Source organism: Petromyzon marinus, chromosome 54 (assembly GCF_048934315.1).
Source record: "Petromyzon marinus isolate PM22_M1 ecotype Great Lakes invasive population chromosome 54, UKy_Petmar_22M1.pri1.0, whole genome shotgun sequence".
NCBI lineage: Eukaryota > Metazoa > Chordata > Hyperoartia > Petromyzontiformes > Petromyzontidae > Petromyzon > Petromyzon marinus.
This window is the reverse complement of record NC_133720.1, coordinates 229,753-248,637: the sequence shown is the minus strand read 5'-3', so window position 1 is coordinate 248,637 and position 18,885 is coordinate 229,753. Positions and strand designations below refer to the sequence as shown.

At 48.0% G+C, this 18,885-nt stretch overlaps 1 protein-coding gene across 1 annotated transcript in view; it reads right to left on the bottom strand.

Annotated features, from left to right (window-relative positions):
• Window positions 1-18,885, bottom strand: part of BOP1 (BOP1 ribosomal biogenesis factor) — a 56,159-nt gene that overhangs the window by 3,156 nt on the left and 34,118 nt on the right. Inside the window, exons 6-16 of the mRNA XM_076052049.1 lie at window positions 9,060-9,214; window positions 7,998-8,115; window positions 7,320-7,421; window positions 6,400-6,612; window positions 5,623-5,784; window positions 5,320-5,400; window positions 4,301-4,370; window positions 3,682-3,814; window positions 2,740-2,920; window positions 1,639-1,927; window positions 812-896 (exon numbers count right to left, since the gene is read on the bottom strand). Coding sequence (XP_075908164.1) covers window positions 812-896; window positions 1,639-1,927; window positions 2,740-2,920; window positions 3,682-3,814; window positions 4,301-4,370; window positions 5,320-5,400; window positions 5,623-5,784; window positions 6,400-6,612; window positions 7,320-7,421; window positions 7,998-8,115; window positions 9,060-9,214 — 1,589 coding nt within the window. The remainder of the gene's footprint in view (window positions 1-811; window positions 897-1,638; window positions 1,928-2,739; window positions 2,921-3,681; window positions 3,815-4,300; window positions 4,371-5,319; window positions 5,401-5,622; window positions 5,785-6,399; window positions 6,613-7,319; window positions 7,422-7,997; window positions 8,116-9,059; window positions 9,215-18,885) is intronic.

Genomic DNA, 18,885 nt, shown 5'->3' with positions numbered 1-18,885 from the left:
CACTTGTGATTTATTTTGTTGTATTTCTACCTAAGTGACTTTACTACTACACTTGTTTATCACTAAGTCTCAGGACTTTTTCTGGAGGGTCCTGCCTAATATTTACAGGGGGGAATTTTTGCAGTTCCAATTGAATAATGCGCAGGTAATTTTACAGGATAGCCAGTCTCCGGATTACGACGCAGAAACTTGATTTACGACTTTTCTGACATGACTGAACACATGAACAGTCAGACTGGTTTCCAATATGAATTCGCTTTTGTTATTCTCAAGTGGTTTTATGGATTTTTACCTATTAAATATTGCTAGGGGAAAATAGGGTCCGATTTATGACAATCCGATTTACGATGGAGTTTCCAGGAACGCATGGTGTCACAACAGCGAGGACTGCCCACATGTGAACCTTATGGTGGTACCACGGATCTCGCATAATGTCCGTGATGCAGGCATTTTTAGTCTGTTGATGGTCGGTGATGCGTCAATCGACTCATCTCGACGAGCTGTACACGATGCACTATGGTGCACAGGAGCGTTCAGGGTTTCGGCGCAATCGTCCTCACTGCGTTTCGACATCGCGGAGTAGCACTGATTTCGGATTGATTGATACCCCAGTCGCGGAGTGAAGTACACCCCTGGAAAAAATCGTGTCCCAAAAATAAAATATGTAACTGCCTCGGCCATTTTGTATTATTTGGTACACCGGGGTACTGCCATGAGGATCATTTGGATGCTGGAGAATGCATTTACATAGTGTGTTTTAATTATATAAGAAACACATTAATGTATTGTGTGTGTGCAAGTAATTTCTAACCTCAGAACTTTGTATGGCTTGGTAGAGAGATCCAGGTCAAACCAAGCCAGTCGGCGATCGTAGCTGCCGCAGATCACGTTATCGCCTTAAAGGCACACAAGGCCCAGATTAAACTTCTTAGATGACTGGGACTGTTATCTCACATCACACAAAAGCGTCATAGTATTGCACAAATAGGGTCACAGCTCTTTAAGAACCACACACAGCACTATACGAGTAGCAAACTAGGTTGCTCTTGCCAAAATGTGGTTTTCGTAGGTAGACATTGGCGTGTTCCTCGCGCTCTTGAACACCATCCAGTACATGACACACCGTCAGAAATCAATATCCACATATCTTTCTGGCAGCCTGTAGCAGCCAGATAATGCTGGGGCCCTGGTGTCAAATTTGCTCAAGAACATATGCTCGTATACCAAAGACAACCTGGGTCTCAAGACTCCTCTTTAGGAGGATCCTACTAGTTGTCATAGTAGGGGGTGATATTGCTGCTGTGCGTAACTCCAGCTGAGTAATTTTGGAGGTAACCCTTCAGCATTAGGATGGTTTAAGTCAGTACCAGTCACATCATATGTTTACGTTCGCTATAGGTGGAAACCGTAGAATCCGGAGGAAACCTATGCAGAACTGGGCGAGAACATACAATCTCCTCACATAAAGGCACCCGAGGCAGAAATCGAACCAAGACCCCCCCCCCCCCCCCTCTGAATGTGAGACACGAGTGTTGCCACTACGCCACTCTGCCGCCCAAAATAAACAGTCTCTCGCACTACGACAATGCTCCCTGCTGCAAATGCAACTCAATGAAGGTGGTGAAACGTGGAACTCACCTCCCGGGTGCACGGCCACGCTCGACACCCACTTGCAGTTGGTCATGAGCTTCTTGGCGAGAGTCTGTGACGCCAGGTTGTAAACGCGCACGTAGCGCTGCGTGGCCACCAACAGGAAGGGCCGCAGCGGGTGGAACACTGCCGCCTGCACCAGGCCCTTGCTACGGCGAAAGGGGCTTTGCGAGCGGCGCCGCGTCACCTGGTGCAACATCACCTGCTGCGAGCCGTTGTCCGGAACGACGGACACCAGGTAGTCACCACGGCCGTGCCACGACAGCTGACGGACCGACTTTGAGTGCGTGGGAGAACACAAGATAAATTACCAAGTCAGATGTGGTGAGATGCAAGACCTTACAAAGACCAGCTTAACCCCCAAAAGGCACACAGTCATCTATGCAGGGTCAATGGCACAACCCCATGTGTGGGATAGGTACTGGCACAAAGAATGATTATAATTTTCTCACATGCCAGGCCATCTCAGAGAGCTTTACACGCAATAAGCAAACTTCCAGCACATCTCATCTCAATGATATGTAAAGTGCACCCCATGTGGCCGGTGTCCCTGTGAGTACATTGAGACTCGGCCACCTGGCCCTCAATCAGGCATTAATCTGCCAGTAGGGGGCGATGTTGCTGCTGTGCATCATAAAAATCGAGTTATTTGCAAGTAATCTTTTCACATTGGAAAAATTTAGCCAATATCAGACACTTGCAGCAAACAACCACGCGCACACACCCTCCCACGCCGAGTGGTAATGCCATTGAGCAAGGCCACCCCGAGGGCCACACTCTCGGTCGTGGCTTGGCCTTGACTTCTGGCTTGGCACCGGCTCGGCTCTTGCTAACCGTGCCAGAGCAAAGCCGTGCTCGCATTGAGCCGCAGCTCTGAGCATCAACTTCTTTTATAGCCGGGCATCAGCCATGCGCAGGCTTTCCATGCAGCCGAGCCAGAGCCGAGCCATGGCCGAGCCACGTCCGAGCTGTTCCTGAGTTTTTGAAAGCAACCGAGTGGTTCCAGCCTGAGCCACTTTAGAGGCCGAAGCCAGAGCTGAGCCGCGAGCGACAGCTGCGGCGCCGAGAGCTCGTGGAGGAGGAGGCCACCTTGGGGTGCTGGATGAGGAGGCGCACGCCATGCTCGTGCTCCTCTGCCGTGGCCGCCACCCACACGGTGGGCTGCTTGCGCGCCTCCTCGGGGGACTCGAATCCAGACAGTAGCAGATCCGTGGCTCCGTACACGAGTTTGTCACCCAGCATGGGGTTCACGATCTTCACCACATTGTTGCTGAGGATAAACAAAATCAATCAATATAAATCAATAACATAGAAGCAAAAAACAATTTGGTACGAAATAAGGTACCTGTATAAAGAAATTTGGAGAAATTCAAATTTGGAATTCCATTCAGAGGCAGAAAGAGGAATGCACAGATCACAGAACAAACACAACTAGGAGATAAATTGCCTGCTAAGGGCGGTAAGCAAGATCTTGCAGTCATTGGTGACTGTACTACATTTCATATCCTAGTTTAACGTACAGTGCGTTTGACTTAAGGAATTGGTGACCGCGCTACGCTTTGAACTACACTTAGTGGCTTGGTTAAGACTCATGCAGCAGCGCGGTGAGGGGCGTGAGTGGGCTTGGACAGAGCACATCGCTTGCAGGGATGAAGGCCGATTGACAAGACTGGTGACAGAACAGCATCCAAGAGGATGATTGCTTTGGAGATATAAGCGAAGAGATTGTTTGTGATTTAACGTGTAGACTTTCACAGCCAATCTGTAATTAAGAACTCTCCACCACCTGAAACAGCCACGTAAATTATAATAATCAAATTTCGCAATTAAGATGAAATAAGGTATCTATTGCTACATTTGCTTATGAGGATCGTTCTTCAACTCACTGGTGAGATGAAACAATGAAAATCGGAGTGTCGCTAAACACGTGTGCACGAGACAAATAATTTGTTTTTGTCAGGTGGTGGAGGGTGTGGCCGAACGCAAAACCAAGTTGTTACGATCAGTGGGCACCGGCGATGGTGGACGTACACAGTGAAAGCAACGAGGCAGAGAGAAGGGTTCGGGTTCCACGCGATGCTCTTCACGGCTCCTTCCACCTCCATCACCTTGACACAACGGGCCGTGCACACCTCCCAGAAGCGGACACTGCAGTCGTCCGAGCCTGTATTCCCACGCACAGCCAAGATGGGGGCGCAGCCGTCATCTGTCTAGAGTACTGGAGTCAACGCTAATCGCACACAGACGACACGATGACCTCTCAACAAAAGCCACAAAATGTGTTGGCCACCTGAGGGACTAATCCCGCAGGTTGGACAATATTATTATTGTTCTGCCAAGTTTTCACGGTTGAGGGTGATATTGCCGTGTGTAATCCAAAAAGAGTGATTTCTTGGTATTTTTTAAATTTGGCCTGCTTTTTTTTATGGATGTCACAGGATGCTTAACGTCCACTGTGAAGCTGACGGCACGTCGTATATTACAATTCATACACCACAGTAATAACTGGGCGGCTTGTTGAACTCGAAACCAAAAACCTCTGATGGCGAACGCGCTACCTCGAGGTCTATAATAACAACAGCTGTGTTTCTGCACACGTGTTGTTCATGTTCTCATGCCTTGTGTTTTTTTAATTATCAAAAGAACTTACCTGATACCAACCACTGCCCAGTGGGGTCGGTACTGATGCACCGCACCAAGTTCGTATGACCTTTGTAAATCTGTGAAGTTACAAGTGAGAACAAGGAAGGGTAAACGTCCGTGCGCGCATTCAAGCGGCTCACACACATGCTACATAATACCAAAGCGGCTGGGTGATGAAGGTCAGATCATGCTGTCAGCACCACTTACATTACACCTTCAAATGACATCCACATCGCCATTTTGGGTATGGTCTATCCACTGCTGGATGAAGGCCTCCCTACTCCATCTCTATCCTTCATGGTCTTGCGATGCCAAAATCCATCTCGCTCTTGTACATGAGCTGATCTCATTGCTCTGCATCTGTGGTGGTGGCCCACTCAGGGATGTTCACTCCTTTGGCTGACATTCAGTCGCAAATCTCACCCATCGGCCATCAATCCTTCTGCCCAAGCCCACTGACTTTCCTTTACAAATGTCCTTTGCCTGAAGTTAAACTAAATTATTAAGTGTGGTGCGCCAGTGTTCGTACACCCAGTGACCGATTACTACGCAAAAACGGCAAACTTACAAAGATTGGTTCTGAATTGAATGTTCTTTTCAGCTATGGGAGGAAATGTGAGAAAACGGGGGAAACCCGTGCACAACAGGGAGAGAACATACAAACTCCAAACATGCCCTATAGGCTTCATGTTCTTAACATACAAACTCCACACACTCACTAACATGTACTCATTCACTAACTCACTCACATAGCCAGAGGAAAATGTACAAACTCAACACAGAAAGGCGCCTGAGGGGGGAATCTAACACACTCGCCTTGCCATTTGTCACGAGTGTTACCACTGCACCACCCTTGTGGCCGATTTATTTCCACAGAAAACACTGCAGCCGAACGAAGGCAGTTATTGGAGGGTGCAGTAGAATAGCTCATGTTTGGAAGTGATCTCAGGCTCACAAATGTTGTGTGGAGACAAGGGCATAGAGAGAGCAAATGGTGAGGAGAGGCCTGTAGAGAGAGGCTCTTACAAGGGACTGCACAGTCGGGAAGGGCTGAAGGTCCTTGGGCTTGGGCAACTTCGGGATCAACTCATCTGGGTCAACGTTCACCTGGAAACATACATACACGCGCACACACAGGCAGCGGTGAGCACACAGGTCAAGAGGCCATGCAGCTGCCGATTGAACTCATAACACCGGCCTAAAAAAATTACACAAATTTGTAACGCCGCATGCAGTTTACATTCGATTCAGAGGCGCGCGAAACCACAGACAACCAGGAAGGCAGCCATAACTGGCGCAAACAACTGCCCACGGGAAGGTGCCACCCACCCGCAGCCGCCGCTGCCGCGGGCACAGGTAGAGGTCGAGACAGCGCTCGAAGCGCTCCTGGATGAAGCGAGGGTAGGCGGGCACCGTGCGCAGGTTCGGGTAGCTTCCCGGGAGGAAGGGCAGCTTCCGCTCCTCGGGCTCCTGCTGCTCCCAGGCCAGTTTCTATCAGAACACGGGGATGAGCGTGCTGCACGTACCGAGTACAACATCACGCGCTTCTCACACCCAACATCGCGATTTATTTTTTATTTTTCACCGGGGCGTCTCGGGGCGCTTCACACGCGATGAGCGACCTGCATCGCGTGTCATCTTAACGCACTGGACAGGGCATCCATGGTGGCAGTTCTCCCTGTATGGTGCAAGGTTAACGAGCACCTGGCCTGCAAATTGTCAAATTTGGACTATGATGCAGGCATACAGTAATTTGGGCAAGTGGTGGGCGGTGGTAACACTCGCAACTCACAGTTCAAAGAGCCTGGGCTTGATTCCTGACTCCTCTGCATTTCTGTGTGTAGGTCTCCCCCTGTTCCACATGGGTTTCATCCAGATTCTCCAGTTTCCTCCCAAAACTAAAAAAACCAGTGTAAACAGTATTGGCCAAAACCACATCCCAATGCTGTCAAATTACCTGCAAATTACTCAATTGGGATCACACACAGCAGCAGCATCGCCCCCTACTGAGAAAACATGGCAGGACCTTCTTGAAAAAGTCTAGGGAGGCTTTTTGGGGTAAAAAAGCAACAACAAAAATGATGCTACTCCGTGGTGCGGTGGCACCTCCTCCTCGGTGAGCAGGTACTCCGGCGGGGGGTTGTAGGACTCGGCGTGGCCGGGCAGGCGCATCTTTGGAGCCGGGACGTGCATGGAGTGGCGGCCCAGTACAGCGTTCGGGTCCTCGGTGGCCCAGAGGTCAAAGAAGACCGGGCCCCGTTCCCGCGGCCGCCGGGGTTTGATCCAGCCCATCTTGATAGCGTGCACCAGCTTGGACACCTGCACGGCACAGAGGCAACTTCGCCATCAATCACTTGACCCTGTTACAGATAAAAAAAAAACGTAAAATATGAAAAATGATGGGACAGAGAGAGAACACCGACAGCAGTAAGAGAGAATGTGGTCCCTTTAAGGCACACACAGGATCTGGACAAAGCCCAGGCAGGAAAGCGCGAGATAATCCATGCGGATACACGATTACTCTTCCTTGTGAAGCTTGGGTGGCTGCTCGTTTTGGAATTGCACAAGTGGGCCCTGGCTCAGTGAGGAGACGTCACGGAGAACGAGGTCCCTACCGGAAGCAGCCATCTTCAATGGTGCCTCCTCAGGGTTATGATTCATTGTACTATTACGCTTGTTTACCAATGAGAGTCTCGCTGTGGAGGCTCCTGCCAAGTTTTTGCATAAGGGGGTGACAGGTTGCTGCTCTGTGTGATCCCAATTGAGTAATTTGCTGGTAAATCTTCAGTATTTGGATGTTTTGGTAAGTACCAGTTCCACTGTGTGTGTGTAGATTTGGGAGGAATCAGGAGAACCCAGAGGAAACCCATGCAGAACAGGGGGAAACATACCAACTCCACAGAGACCAGGCAAGCCTGGGGCGCTTCTCGCCGTGAGGTGCGAACATCACCGCTGCGCCACCGCGCTGCCACCCATCTCGTTGTTATGAGGAAACACAAATCCACAATCATCACGCGGCCACTCACCTTCTCCTTCTCGATGAGCGAAGGGATGAAGCTGCGCTTGTCTGCGGGCCGGTTCGTCACCGGGTGGATCATTTTCTCGTGCGTGAAGAAGTCCACGGCGGGCTGCAAGCGGGAGGCACAGAGGGCGTCATGCACCGTGGCCGAGCAGCAACCGGGCCCAGGCGGAAGGGGAGGCAAGGGGCAATGTTGGCGCTCTCATCGCTCCACAATTATTGGTACCGCCAAAATTTCGTAGGGAAAAACAATCACGTGCAATGTGCATTTCAGAGAGCGGCCTCCTTTACTCCAAGCGACTCACATCTCATAAACACATTGGAAAGGGCTCCCCCAGTGGCAGCTATCCCTGTAGGTACAAGGTGACTCAGCAGCAGGCCTGCAATCGGGCATTAGTCTGCTGCCAGTAGCGGGCAATGTTGCTGCTCTGTGTAATGCCAATTTGAGTCATTTGCAGCCATTTTTGAGAATTGGGATGTTTTGACGGATTCTGGTCACATTGCATGGCCATTTTGGTTACTGGAGGAAACCCGAGAACCTGAAGGAAACTCATGCAGAACACCGGGAGATCATAAAAACTCCACAGAGAAAGCAGCCGAGTCAGGAATTGAACCCAGGCCCCTCTTGCTGTGAGAGGAGTGTTACCACTGCACTGCCAGCCTGCAGAATTCCTCGAGAAAGCACCTCATAAGGATCGTAGTTCACATCGGCCAGCTGGCCTCGCTGCAGACGATGGATCAGCTGCACTTGCTCGTCCGTCAAGATCACGTCCGTCCCGGTCATCTTGTCACGGACTGTTCGCCTGGAGAGGGGAACAAGGGGATGAGGAGAGAGGGCTCAGCGAGGAGGAGTCTCTATTTAGGCCATCGCCCGTATTCTTAATTCCCGGTTCAGGCTCCACTCTGCTGAAGTGAGCCTGCTCCGGCTGCACTCAGGATTTCCATGGAGCTGAGCCGGAGCCGCTCGTAAAGTCTTTGTAAGCAATTGAGTGGCTCAAGCCTGAGCCAAGCCACAATGTACAGTGCGCAAGAAGTTCAACATACATACAACCAAGACTACGGCTGTTAATGCTCCCAAGGCAGAAGCCATGTGGCACCGTGTACTCAGTCGGTGCATGCACAGTGTAGATGATGATTATTAATGACTGTTCAAAGTGTTACTCAACAAGCAAATTTGTTAATCTCATCAGTAGTGTCATAAGCCATCATCTATCCACTGCTGGGTGAAGGCCTCCCCAAACAGTCACCATCCCTCATGATCACCCAATGCAATGATCCATCCAGGTCTTTCACACGAGCCGATCTCATCACTCCATCTCCGTGGTGGATGTACTCTCCAGTGTGCGTCCCTGCTTTGGCTGCCACTCCATTATCATGCTTAACAAACCCACCATCATCTCTTCTCGTGGTGTCTCCTGCCCATTGCTCTAATAGCATCAAGCTAATTTGGTTTCAACAGTGCTATTGGGGTCAGGTCACGAGATAAAAATGTATTCGGATCTCTCAAAGCAGTGCAAACGGGCCACAAGTGCATATCCTAGAGCTACCTTTGAAAAGTGAAATATGTAAACATCGGCACTGAGACAAAGGTGGTCGGGCGTGGTGCTGGCCACCCACACCCTCGTGTGCCGTGCCGGGCTTCATAAGTGCTCGCTAACAGCACTTGCCCTCACAGTGTTACAGGCTATACGGGGGATCTTTGTCTATGTACGTGTGTGTACACGCGTGTGTGTGTTTTCTGGCTCACCAGTAATCAGGATTGTCCATCTTGTCAAGGAACTCATCTAGCTCGTCCTTCGAGCGGATGGGTTTGATGATCTTCTGGCCATCCAGGTCATACCCAATGTGAGGGTAATCTTCGTACCACTCCAGGGGGATGTTTCCCACAGTGTTCCGTATGTCCTGAAGTGGGTGCCACACACACACACACACAAATTGCAATCACAGTAACATGCAGAGTGTAGCTTTTACGGTGAAAGTCTGGAACACAGCAGGCAACGCTTGCGTACTTGGTGGCTGCACAAAGTGGGGGATTGAAGAAACTTGCAGCATTGTTTTAACTGCCACATCGGGAGATCAGATCGAACCTACGACCTCTGGATTGCAAGTCCAGTGTGCTGCTGACCGTTACCCCACTGTGGCAGCTGCCTTAGCTTCTCAGTTAAAAGATAAAGATTTCACGTTCATTGCAGAGTCTGTGTGTACGGCAAACCGTTAACCGGTTTTACTGTTTGTTTTCTATGTGGTGACCTGGTAATACACTCAAATGTAGGGTGACAACCCTAGCGGACTCAACTACTCGCTGCAGAGCAAGAGTCAGCACTGCATACGTCCTCGGTCACAACTCAAGGTGTCCAGCCAATGACTGTTGTAAACAAAAACCATAACAGAAATGTAGTCCAGTCACTTTTCAAGTATAAATTATTGTATTCAAAAGAATGTTTCTCAACAGCCAAGTTGGAAAATAACTTAAGGACTTAATGAGTTGGAACATTTTGAGTATTGGCTCGACTTGTCTTCCCAGCACTGTACATCTGTTGGTTTAAAAGCGTTAAGAATTATGAGGCTTGAAACGCTGACGGAAATCACGCAAAAAGCCACAAAACCTCAATGCCGAGTGCCTGAGAATATCAATCATGCCTTCCTCTCCCTCACCATCTCCTCATTGTTTATACATAATTCTTGTTTTGATATAATGGTTCCAACTATTTGATTTAGGGGCCATCCATTGAGTATGTTCGCATGGAGGGGGGGGGGGGTTAACCCAAATGCGTACGCTTGCGTATGGGGGGGTCTACTGACAATGTAAGTACGCATAGGAGACGGAGGGGGGGGGGGGTGAAGCCTCGATAATAATTAAATTTGTCTACACTGGCCTTCAAATGAGTTAAGTAGTCCGGTGTTGGACTGTTTGCTTAAACACGTTAATATTAATCCTTGATCGTTTCTGCGTGGATTAAATATCGGCTGTTCTATAGGATTCGGGGGGGGGGGAGGTGCGTCAAGCGTACGTACGCAGATCGGGGGGGAGGGGGGGTGTAAAAAGTACGCACACGTACAGGGAGTGGGGGAGCGGTCAAGTTTGACAGATTTTTGCGTATGTACTAAATGGATGGCCCCTTAGTTTAAACCGATGCACTGCTTTCTAAACTTGGCCTATGCCTCCCAAGTCTCCTCAGTCAGCACATCGCGCCAGGCAGTCAACACGACCCCCAGCTGGTTATGGCCAACTCTGGGGAGCGACGACGCTTGTGTTAGCCTTTAGAGGAGCTTGCTTATATCTCTTGCCCTTACAGCATCTGAGGCTAAATGGAAGATGTTTCTCTTTTGATGATGAAGGCCTTCTTAATAGGCTTGGCTAACAGGGCATACGGCTCAAACGACGGTAGGAGATCAGGTTACGGCGTTGGCCCGTGGGCCAGCACCTGCCCACACATCCATAACGCATTCGTCATGCACTGCCCCTCCCCGCCTCCGCTCGGCGCTCGTATTCCTCCACGAAGGCCCAGAGCACACACTCACAGAGACACGCGCCGACACGCCGACGCAACACAGGGCTCGCATGGTCGATGCTGACATTGCCGAGCGTGGGTTCACAGCTTTGTTCACTGCATCGACCTCAGGTTGTTAAACTGCTGAACCGGTCACCGATAACCGGCTCTGCAAGTCAGGAACCGGTCACCGATTCCCTTGCAGTTTTGATCACAAACCCACCGAAAGAGGTGGGCGCACTCACACTTAACCCCACTACGCGCGCCTCGCCGATATCGATTGTGGGGTAATCACACTGCCGGCTGAACAGGGTGGGGCGGGGGGCTGCCCCCATTGTTTCAACTGCCACGCCGGGAGATGATTTGAGCTTACCCTGAACTAAATACAGTGTGAAAGTTAGAAATGTCTGAGACATCTCTCTCTACACTGTCAATTTGCTTTATGCAACCAAAACTTTTGAGCATGAGATGAACGGGATTTTACTGTATTTCTCGTGCCCCATACACTGAAGAAATGACCCCATTTGGGGTCGCGACTAAAAGTTTGGGAGCTGCTGGTCTAAGGACTGAGGAAAAACACTCGGGCCTTAGAAGCCACTTGTAATACTAATAGCAACTTTTACAACGAGGTGATTACCCATTGAAGCTAAACAACTCTTTTGCAAGGGACACATGGACCAATTCCCGAAACGAGCACCCTTTGTGAGTAGAGTTTGTACGTTCTCCCTCTATTCTGTGTGGGACCCTTCTGGGTTCTCTGGCTTCCTCCCATAGCCATGGATTGGCATAAGGTTTGCAAATCTTGACAAACCGGTTGTTTCTGGAAGAAGCATGTGACTGTTACGATCGAGGTAGATTTAACAATACACAAAAGTGTGCAGAAAGGCAGGTACAAATGCTCTCAGCCTTATCCAGGTCACTCACCCAAAATAAATGTCTGGCCGTAGTCATTTGGATCACCAACTCGCAGAGTTGAGAAAATGTGGCCATCCCTACAGGTAGCAGTGAAGTGAAGCACATCTCGAGACAGGTTTTGTCCCCATTAGTACTCATCACTACAGTCCAGTGCAGTGGTCAATGTCCGCTGTTGCCATCCACCTCTGGGAGCCCCATGAAGGGAGCGGGGATTTCACTTTGCACTGCGGAGACTCCGTTAGAAGCGGCATCTCCAGGTGTGCATTGTCTTAGAGGTCCTGATCGGAAACGCTACCTGCATATGGACAGTGCAGTGGAGACGCAAGCGGTGGAAGTGTAAGGAACAATATCCGTTGCCCAACCATTATTTTCAGCCAATTAATTACACGAGTGTTTATTATGCACGTGTCGGAGAAAACCGGAGCACCTGGAGAAAACCCCCGCGGAGCGCTCAGCACATTCTACACAGTCCCAAAAAAGCATTTCTGAGTTGTGTCTCGGTCGGAGCTCGATGCGAAAACCCTCGGATGCGGTCCCTAAACTGGTACACAAGTCACTGGCCAGTGGTATTATTATTTTACAGAGGAACATTCTTGGCCGTTTTTCACTCTAGGCTGCAAACATTTTCCCCGTCTTCAGGGACGACTTGAGCTTTTTCTAGTTTTAGACGTTTATAGCTACAGAGAACAAACTTTTCTAAGACATTCAGTGGTTTACAGTCAGTGCTTTGTATTAGCAGGTTTTTCAAATACACACATACGCGTATATTTGCCCTGTTTTCATGAAGTCGATAACCATTATAAAAGCAGTAATAACTACCGTGGATCAGGAGAAGGGGTTGGTTGCGTCCGGGATCGGAGCACTGGGCCGGCACAACTGGGATTCGTGGTCCCAGCCACCACTGATTAAACCAGACAACTAACGACCCCCGTCACTAACAATGCATGAAAATGTATCACATGAGCAACGTTTTGTGCAATGGCCCTGATTAAACCGGGTTCTCAGGTAGCGAGTTGATCGTCTCAGCATTATCACCGGTGACTGCAAGAAGAAACCCATGAGGAACTTTGGTTTTTTTGTTAATTTGGAAAATTCCAGCTCTGAAAATGAAAAACAGTTTGGCTGCTATGCAATTGGGGTATCTATAGCGGGACACGTGGGAGAGTGCAGTGTGTTGAAGAGGTTGCTTGAAGGGATCTCAGAAGTAGTTCTGTGATATCACCTTCCGTGGACTTTTCATGAAGATGGGATATTTTCCCATGTCGAGGCCGGTAGCACAAATTGCACAAAATTGTACAAAATCGTTTTTTTTATTAAATAGAGTATAAAGATTGATCAGTTGCATGACCAAATACAAGACATGAAGTGTTAGGACACAGATCCAGATATATTGTTACATCGAGACATAGCCAGAGACACAGATAAAAATCAACAAATTCACAAAGAAACTTGAGAGAGGATTGTTACGCTTGTTCTCAAGACTCCTTTTCAGGAGGGTCCTGCCCAGTTTTCGCAGGTTATGTTATTGTGTGTGCAATTCCAATCGAGTAATTTCTGGTAATTCTTCAGCATTGAGATGTTTAGCTAAGGGACAAAAGCGGAGAAACCAGAGGAAGCCAATACAGAATAGGGGGAGTGAGCATACAAACTCCATAAAGAAAGGTAACCAAGTTGGGAATTGAACCCAGGGCTTTCTTGCTGTGAGGTAGGAGCGCTATACCACTGTGCCACAACAAGCACAAGCTGGAGCCACACAAACTGAAACAAAGACCAAAACGGATGTTGGCAGAGAGAGCGGGATGGAAAATAAAAATTAAGAGACAAAGTAAGACAGGAACAATCCGCAGAAGCGAGAGCAGGAGTGGGAGGCAAGAGGGAGCGAGCGATCTGCTGGGGCCGAAGGCATGCACCTCCCCAGTGGCCAGGTCTGGCTGCAAACATCTGCCGCACGGCAAACAGCGCGGCAGCCCCATGCGCACAGCCCCACACCGCCCTCAACGCACACCGCCCCACACACCCCAAACACCCCTCCCCCCTCACGATGGGCGCTCCACCGTGAGAGTACACGCTGCGCGTCTACCGCGTGCTTGATCCTCTCCACATTTGTGCGGTGACGCAGTGGGCCAGCCATGACGCGTTCTCCGCTTGTCGCAGAGGTTTTAAATTCGACACCAGCAGGCCGCCCTGGTTAATGCTGCGGATGTATTATTATGTTTGTTTACTCAGGAAAGACTGAGTCTCACGACTCGTTATGCGTTTTGTCTTCCTAGTGGCTATATTTACACCTTGCACTGGGTACTCATTTGCTGCAAAATCGACTGAGGGGAGGCCCAGGACCAGTTCAGATAATCGTTACTGGGTATTGGCTGTGAGCAGGAATCAAACTCAGGCTACCCAGTTCATAGCACAGCGCGCTAACCACTGCGCCACCGCTCCTCGCTACACTCCATGGTTTTCACAGCAACACACGCTGCACAGCTGCCACTAAACAGGCTAAAAATTAACGAATTGCCAGGCAAGGAGCATACAAGAACACAAGATTGAAAGGAAAAATTATAACAAAAACTACAATCGAGAAATAAAAGTGTTTCGTTTGAACATGATGAGAGTACCATGAAACACCGCTCGTGGTGTGATGTCTCAAATGCTCACGAAATCAATTGACAAACGTCATCACACTGCTAGGGAAGGTGAAAGTCGTTTAATGTTTCAGCAAATAAAAAAAATACTCCTATTCAGACAATTCACATGAAATAATCTTAGTATAAACTTCCCCCCCAGGTGTTCAACAGTCACCCATCAGAGGATGCCAGGGGCCCAGGTGGTCAGAGCCCTGAGCCAGCATCATCAAGATCCCGGATTCTATAATTATCATAATTGCACTTGTTTATCCAGGAAATCCTCACGAGTCTCAAGAGTATTTTTCAGCAGGGTCCTGCCATGTTTTTGGCAGTAGTGGCCATGTTGCTGTTCTGTGTAATCCCAATTGAGAAATTTGCTGGTAAATTTCAGCATAGAGATGTTTGACCAATATCGGTTATATTTGTACGGAGTGTGTGTATTTTATATTTTGAAGAAAACTGGAGAAACTGCAGGAAACCCATCCAGAAGAGGGGAAGAACATACAAACACTACACAGAAATCTGCCCGAGTCCAGAATCAAACCCAGATTTTTTGTGCTACGAGTAACGACTATTAACCACTGGGCCATAATACAAACAAGAGTGTAAATGAAAAAAAAACATTCTTGAATAACATGACAACCCTCAATCAATCACCATATCGCAGTGGGGGTGAATGGACGTACGGCTATGACCGCGCGACTCGCTCGACGGTGGAGCCCACTCCAGGCTGGCGGACCGCGCCGCCCTGGAAGAGCGAATGGAAAACCCGGACAGTGCTCTCCGCTCGGCTTCAATTGCGCTTGGCCAGCTGTGAATTACGCTCGCTGTCCCAATGGGCTCTCAACCGATCCATGTGAAAAATAAACTCCATCGGTGGGACGCTGAGATTAAAACTTTGGTCATCATGAATAGTTAACCATCTATACTAATGCCAAGGTATTATTATTATTTCCACAGAATTGCATATTCAAATGTCTGAGAACACTGATGCTGCAGATCGAGGACTCCGCTGGCACGAGGGTGCAAGCTGCTATCAACGCGCTCCAATGGGACCATTAAATAAAGCTTGCACATAATCCAGAGAGAGCACTTCCATGTTGCATGTAAAAACCAGATATGCATGTGCACTCTCACCAAGCTGAATACAAACAGTTGACTGGCAGAGCAGAAGGCTGAATTATGGATTGGACTGGCCTTTTCATTCCATCTTGTTGTTGGCTAATTTCCTTGGCCCTCCTCACTTCTCTGGGCTCTGATGGCTGCCGTGCCCATTTTGTGCACGCCGAGCTGGGCGCTGGGCTGGGTGCTGGGTTCTAACCCGTCCCCTATGTCAAGCAAGTATCTTCGCCAGGCCGCAACCAGCCGTCTGGTGACATATGATCACACATCCCCCAACGTTAGTTGCAGCTTTAAACCCGGTGCTCAGCCACTTGTTATATCCCTGATTTTATCATCCATGGGTAAGAACGAAACCCCTTTGTGATTTTAACATTACCACATTGGATGTGACTTAATAGCATGGAGGGGAATAAAAGTGGATACAGACGACACAAGAAATGGAATAGCAGGTGCTGTTGGATGGGGCTGATTGTGAGATGGCCAGGAGATGGAAGCACAGCAAAGGATTCTTAAATCTGTCTGTGCGGAACGTTGAGGCTCACCCCCTCCTGGTCATGGTGGATTTTCTCTAGTTTCCTCCCACGAGAAGCCAATCACTCATTATTGGAATTGTTGAAACATTCCAATGTAGCAGGACCCTCCTGAAAAAGATGCATTAAGGACGTTATTACCATTATTTAAAAGTGCATAACCCAATGAGGCAATATCCCTGTTGCATTCAATGATTTTTTTCAATTATTTATCTATTTCGATTTAAAGCTTTCGTGACTGCAATGATTCATCTTCTTTGGTTCTTTCGGTAAAGTCACGTAGAATGAGAATAAAATAATAAATTGATAAAATAAAAGAACACAATAATATTCTCACGACGTTTCGGCCACAACACAAGCGGCCTTCATCAGGTGAAGGGGCGAGACTGTCTGGTAGGACAGCACTCCAGCGCTCCAGCGCTGTCCTACCAGACAGTCTCGCCCCTTCACCTGATGAAGGCCGCTTGTGTTGTGGCCGAAATGTCGTGAGAATATTATTGTGTTCTTTTATTTTATCAATTTATTATTTTATTCTCATTCTACGTGACTTTACCGAAAGAACCAAAGAAGATATTTATCTATTATTGGAAGGAGGCCTCATCATGTCACATAAGTCATGAGGATTTTTTGACTATACTTCACCGCGCCGGTTAGTGAAAGTTGCCCAGGGTGGTGATGCGGCAGAGGAAGCGCTTTCATCGCTTTTTGCAGAGGTTTGTGGTGTGAATCTGGAAGGCAGCCTGGTTAACACTACGGTGTATTTACAGTAAAATATTACTACACAGTCTGCTTCACAGTCGATGTTAAAGATCCTTTGACATCATTAGAAAAGAGTATTGGGTCTTTGTGCACCAGTGTCATCATCCAAATGTTTATAATATTAATTGCAACTTACTGAACAGTAATTACACACGTTAACATGTCAACAGTAATTACACACGGTAACATGTCACCAGCGATTACACACGGTAACATCTCAACAATTATTACACACGGTAACATCTCAACAGCGATTACACACGCTAACATCCCAACAGTGATTACAGACAGTAACATGTCAACAGCGATTACACACGGTAACATCTCAACAGCGATGACACACGGTAACATCTCAACAGTTATTACACACAGTGACATCTCAACAGCGATTACACACGGTAACATCTCAACAGTTAATTTTTTTTATTTAAAGCTTTCGTGACTGCAGAGATTCATATTCTTGGTTCTTTCGTGACTTTACCGAAAGAACCAAGAATATCTCAACAGTTATTACGCAACTATAACATCTCAACAGTGATTACACACGGTAACATCTCAACAGTGATTATACACGGTAACATCTCAACAGCGATTACACAACGATAACATCTCAACAGCGATTACACACGGTAACATCTCCCCCGACTGTGAAGCTACTGCAGACTAAGGTGACGTGCACACTGAGAGACGTACAGATTAAGTGCTGTATGGAGTTTTCCTTTGTCATAGCCTTGCGCTCTGAGAATGGCGGGAATACAAAAGAATGATTAACGTTACTATGATAGGATCACTGTCTAGATTTTTATATTATTCACACCTGTCAAACATTACTATAAATATCAACAGTCTCAAATAATAGTTGTTAATATCTGTATTATATCCGTTATATTTCTATTTAAAGCTCTCGTGACTGCAGGGATTCATCTTCTGGGTTCCTTTGGTAAAGTCACGTAGAATGGAGATAAAATAATACAAATAATAATAACAGAATAAAATTCTCACGACGTTTCGGCCACAACACAAGTAGCCTTCCTCAGGTGAAGAAGCAGGACTGTCCGGAAGACAGCGCTGTCCGTTATGTTAGAGGTCACATCATTATAAACGTGCGTATTTATCTGTACATTGATTTGATATCAACTCACGACAGCCACCACATTCAACAAAATAAATGAATACTTTCACGGAATTCAAAACAGAAGTAAACATTCTGAAGATGTTTCAAAGCTCAAAGGAACTGACGAGAAAGTCACAAACCTGGCACTGTACGCAGTCTGCAGAGCACTCTCAGCTAAAAGTGTGTGCTTCGAAAAATAACTTTTGAAAACTAATTTCTTCAGAACTATTTGTGTTTAGTTTGTTGTCCTTCCCCCATACCTCCGATTAGCATGGTTGGCTACGTACGGTGCGAAAGAAGTTCAAGATACATACATTCTGTACTGTACTTGTGAGGCACCAATGTTGAGGAGTCTGCTTCATCTCATCCGCCACAATGTGTAGCCACCACTACTATTACTGCAGGCCACAACAACACTCACCCAGTCACACACCCACTCACCCACCCTGTCTCACACTCACAAAACCACTCAAACACCGACTCAGACACTCACACATTCACCCACTCACTCGTCCACCCATTAACTCACCGCACTGCAAGTCACAACAACACTTCTCTTTCTGCGTCTTCCCTCACACAACTCCACTTTGGAATTCCCTCCGATCGTGTCTTTCTGAAGCCCATCTAATAACCTTGCTCAATTCAAGAAACCTGTTAACTCTCATCTATTGCAACTTTGATAGTGCTCTCTCGCCGGCCGCTTGGCATTTTAAGCCTTTGGGCCTACAGTCCACACCCTGATACCAGAGTACTTAAAATGCGATTGCTGTGAGCAATCTCTTTCCACCTCTCTAAAAAATAAACGTCTCAAGTTGAGGGTAGAGTGATTTTTTTGTACGAGCAATAACGCACGAGGTCGTTTTCCCAGCTGGGATCACGGGAGGTCTGCGGCACATCCGGGAGCTCGCTCACAGCTGCGGCCACTCGCACACAAAGACGAGGCTTCCCCGGATAGTCTACACACGTTGTAGGGGCAAGTGCTGTTAAGGAGCGACTACAAAGGCCACACCGCACTGCGGTC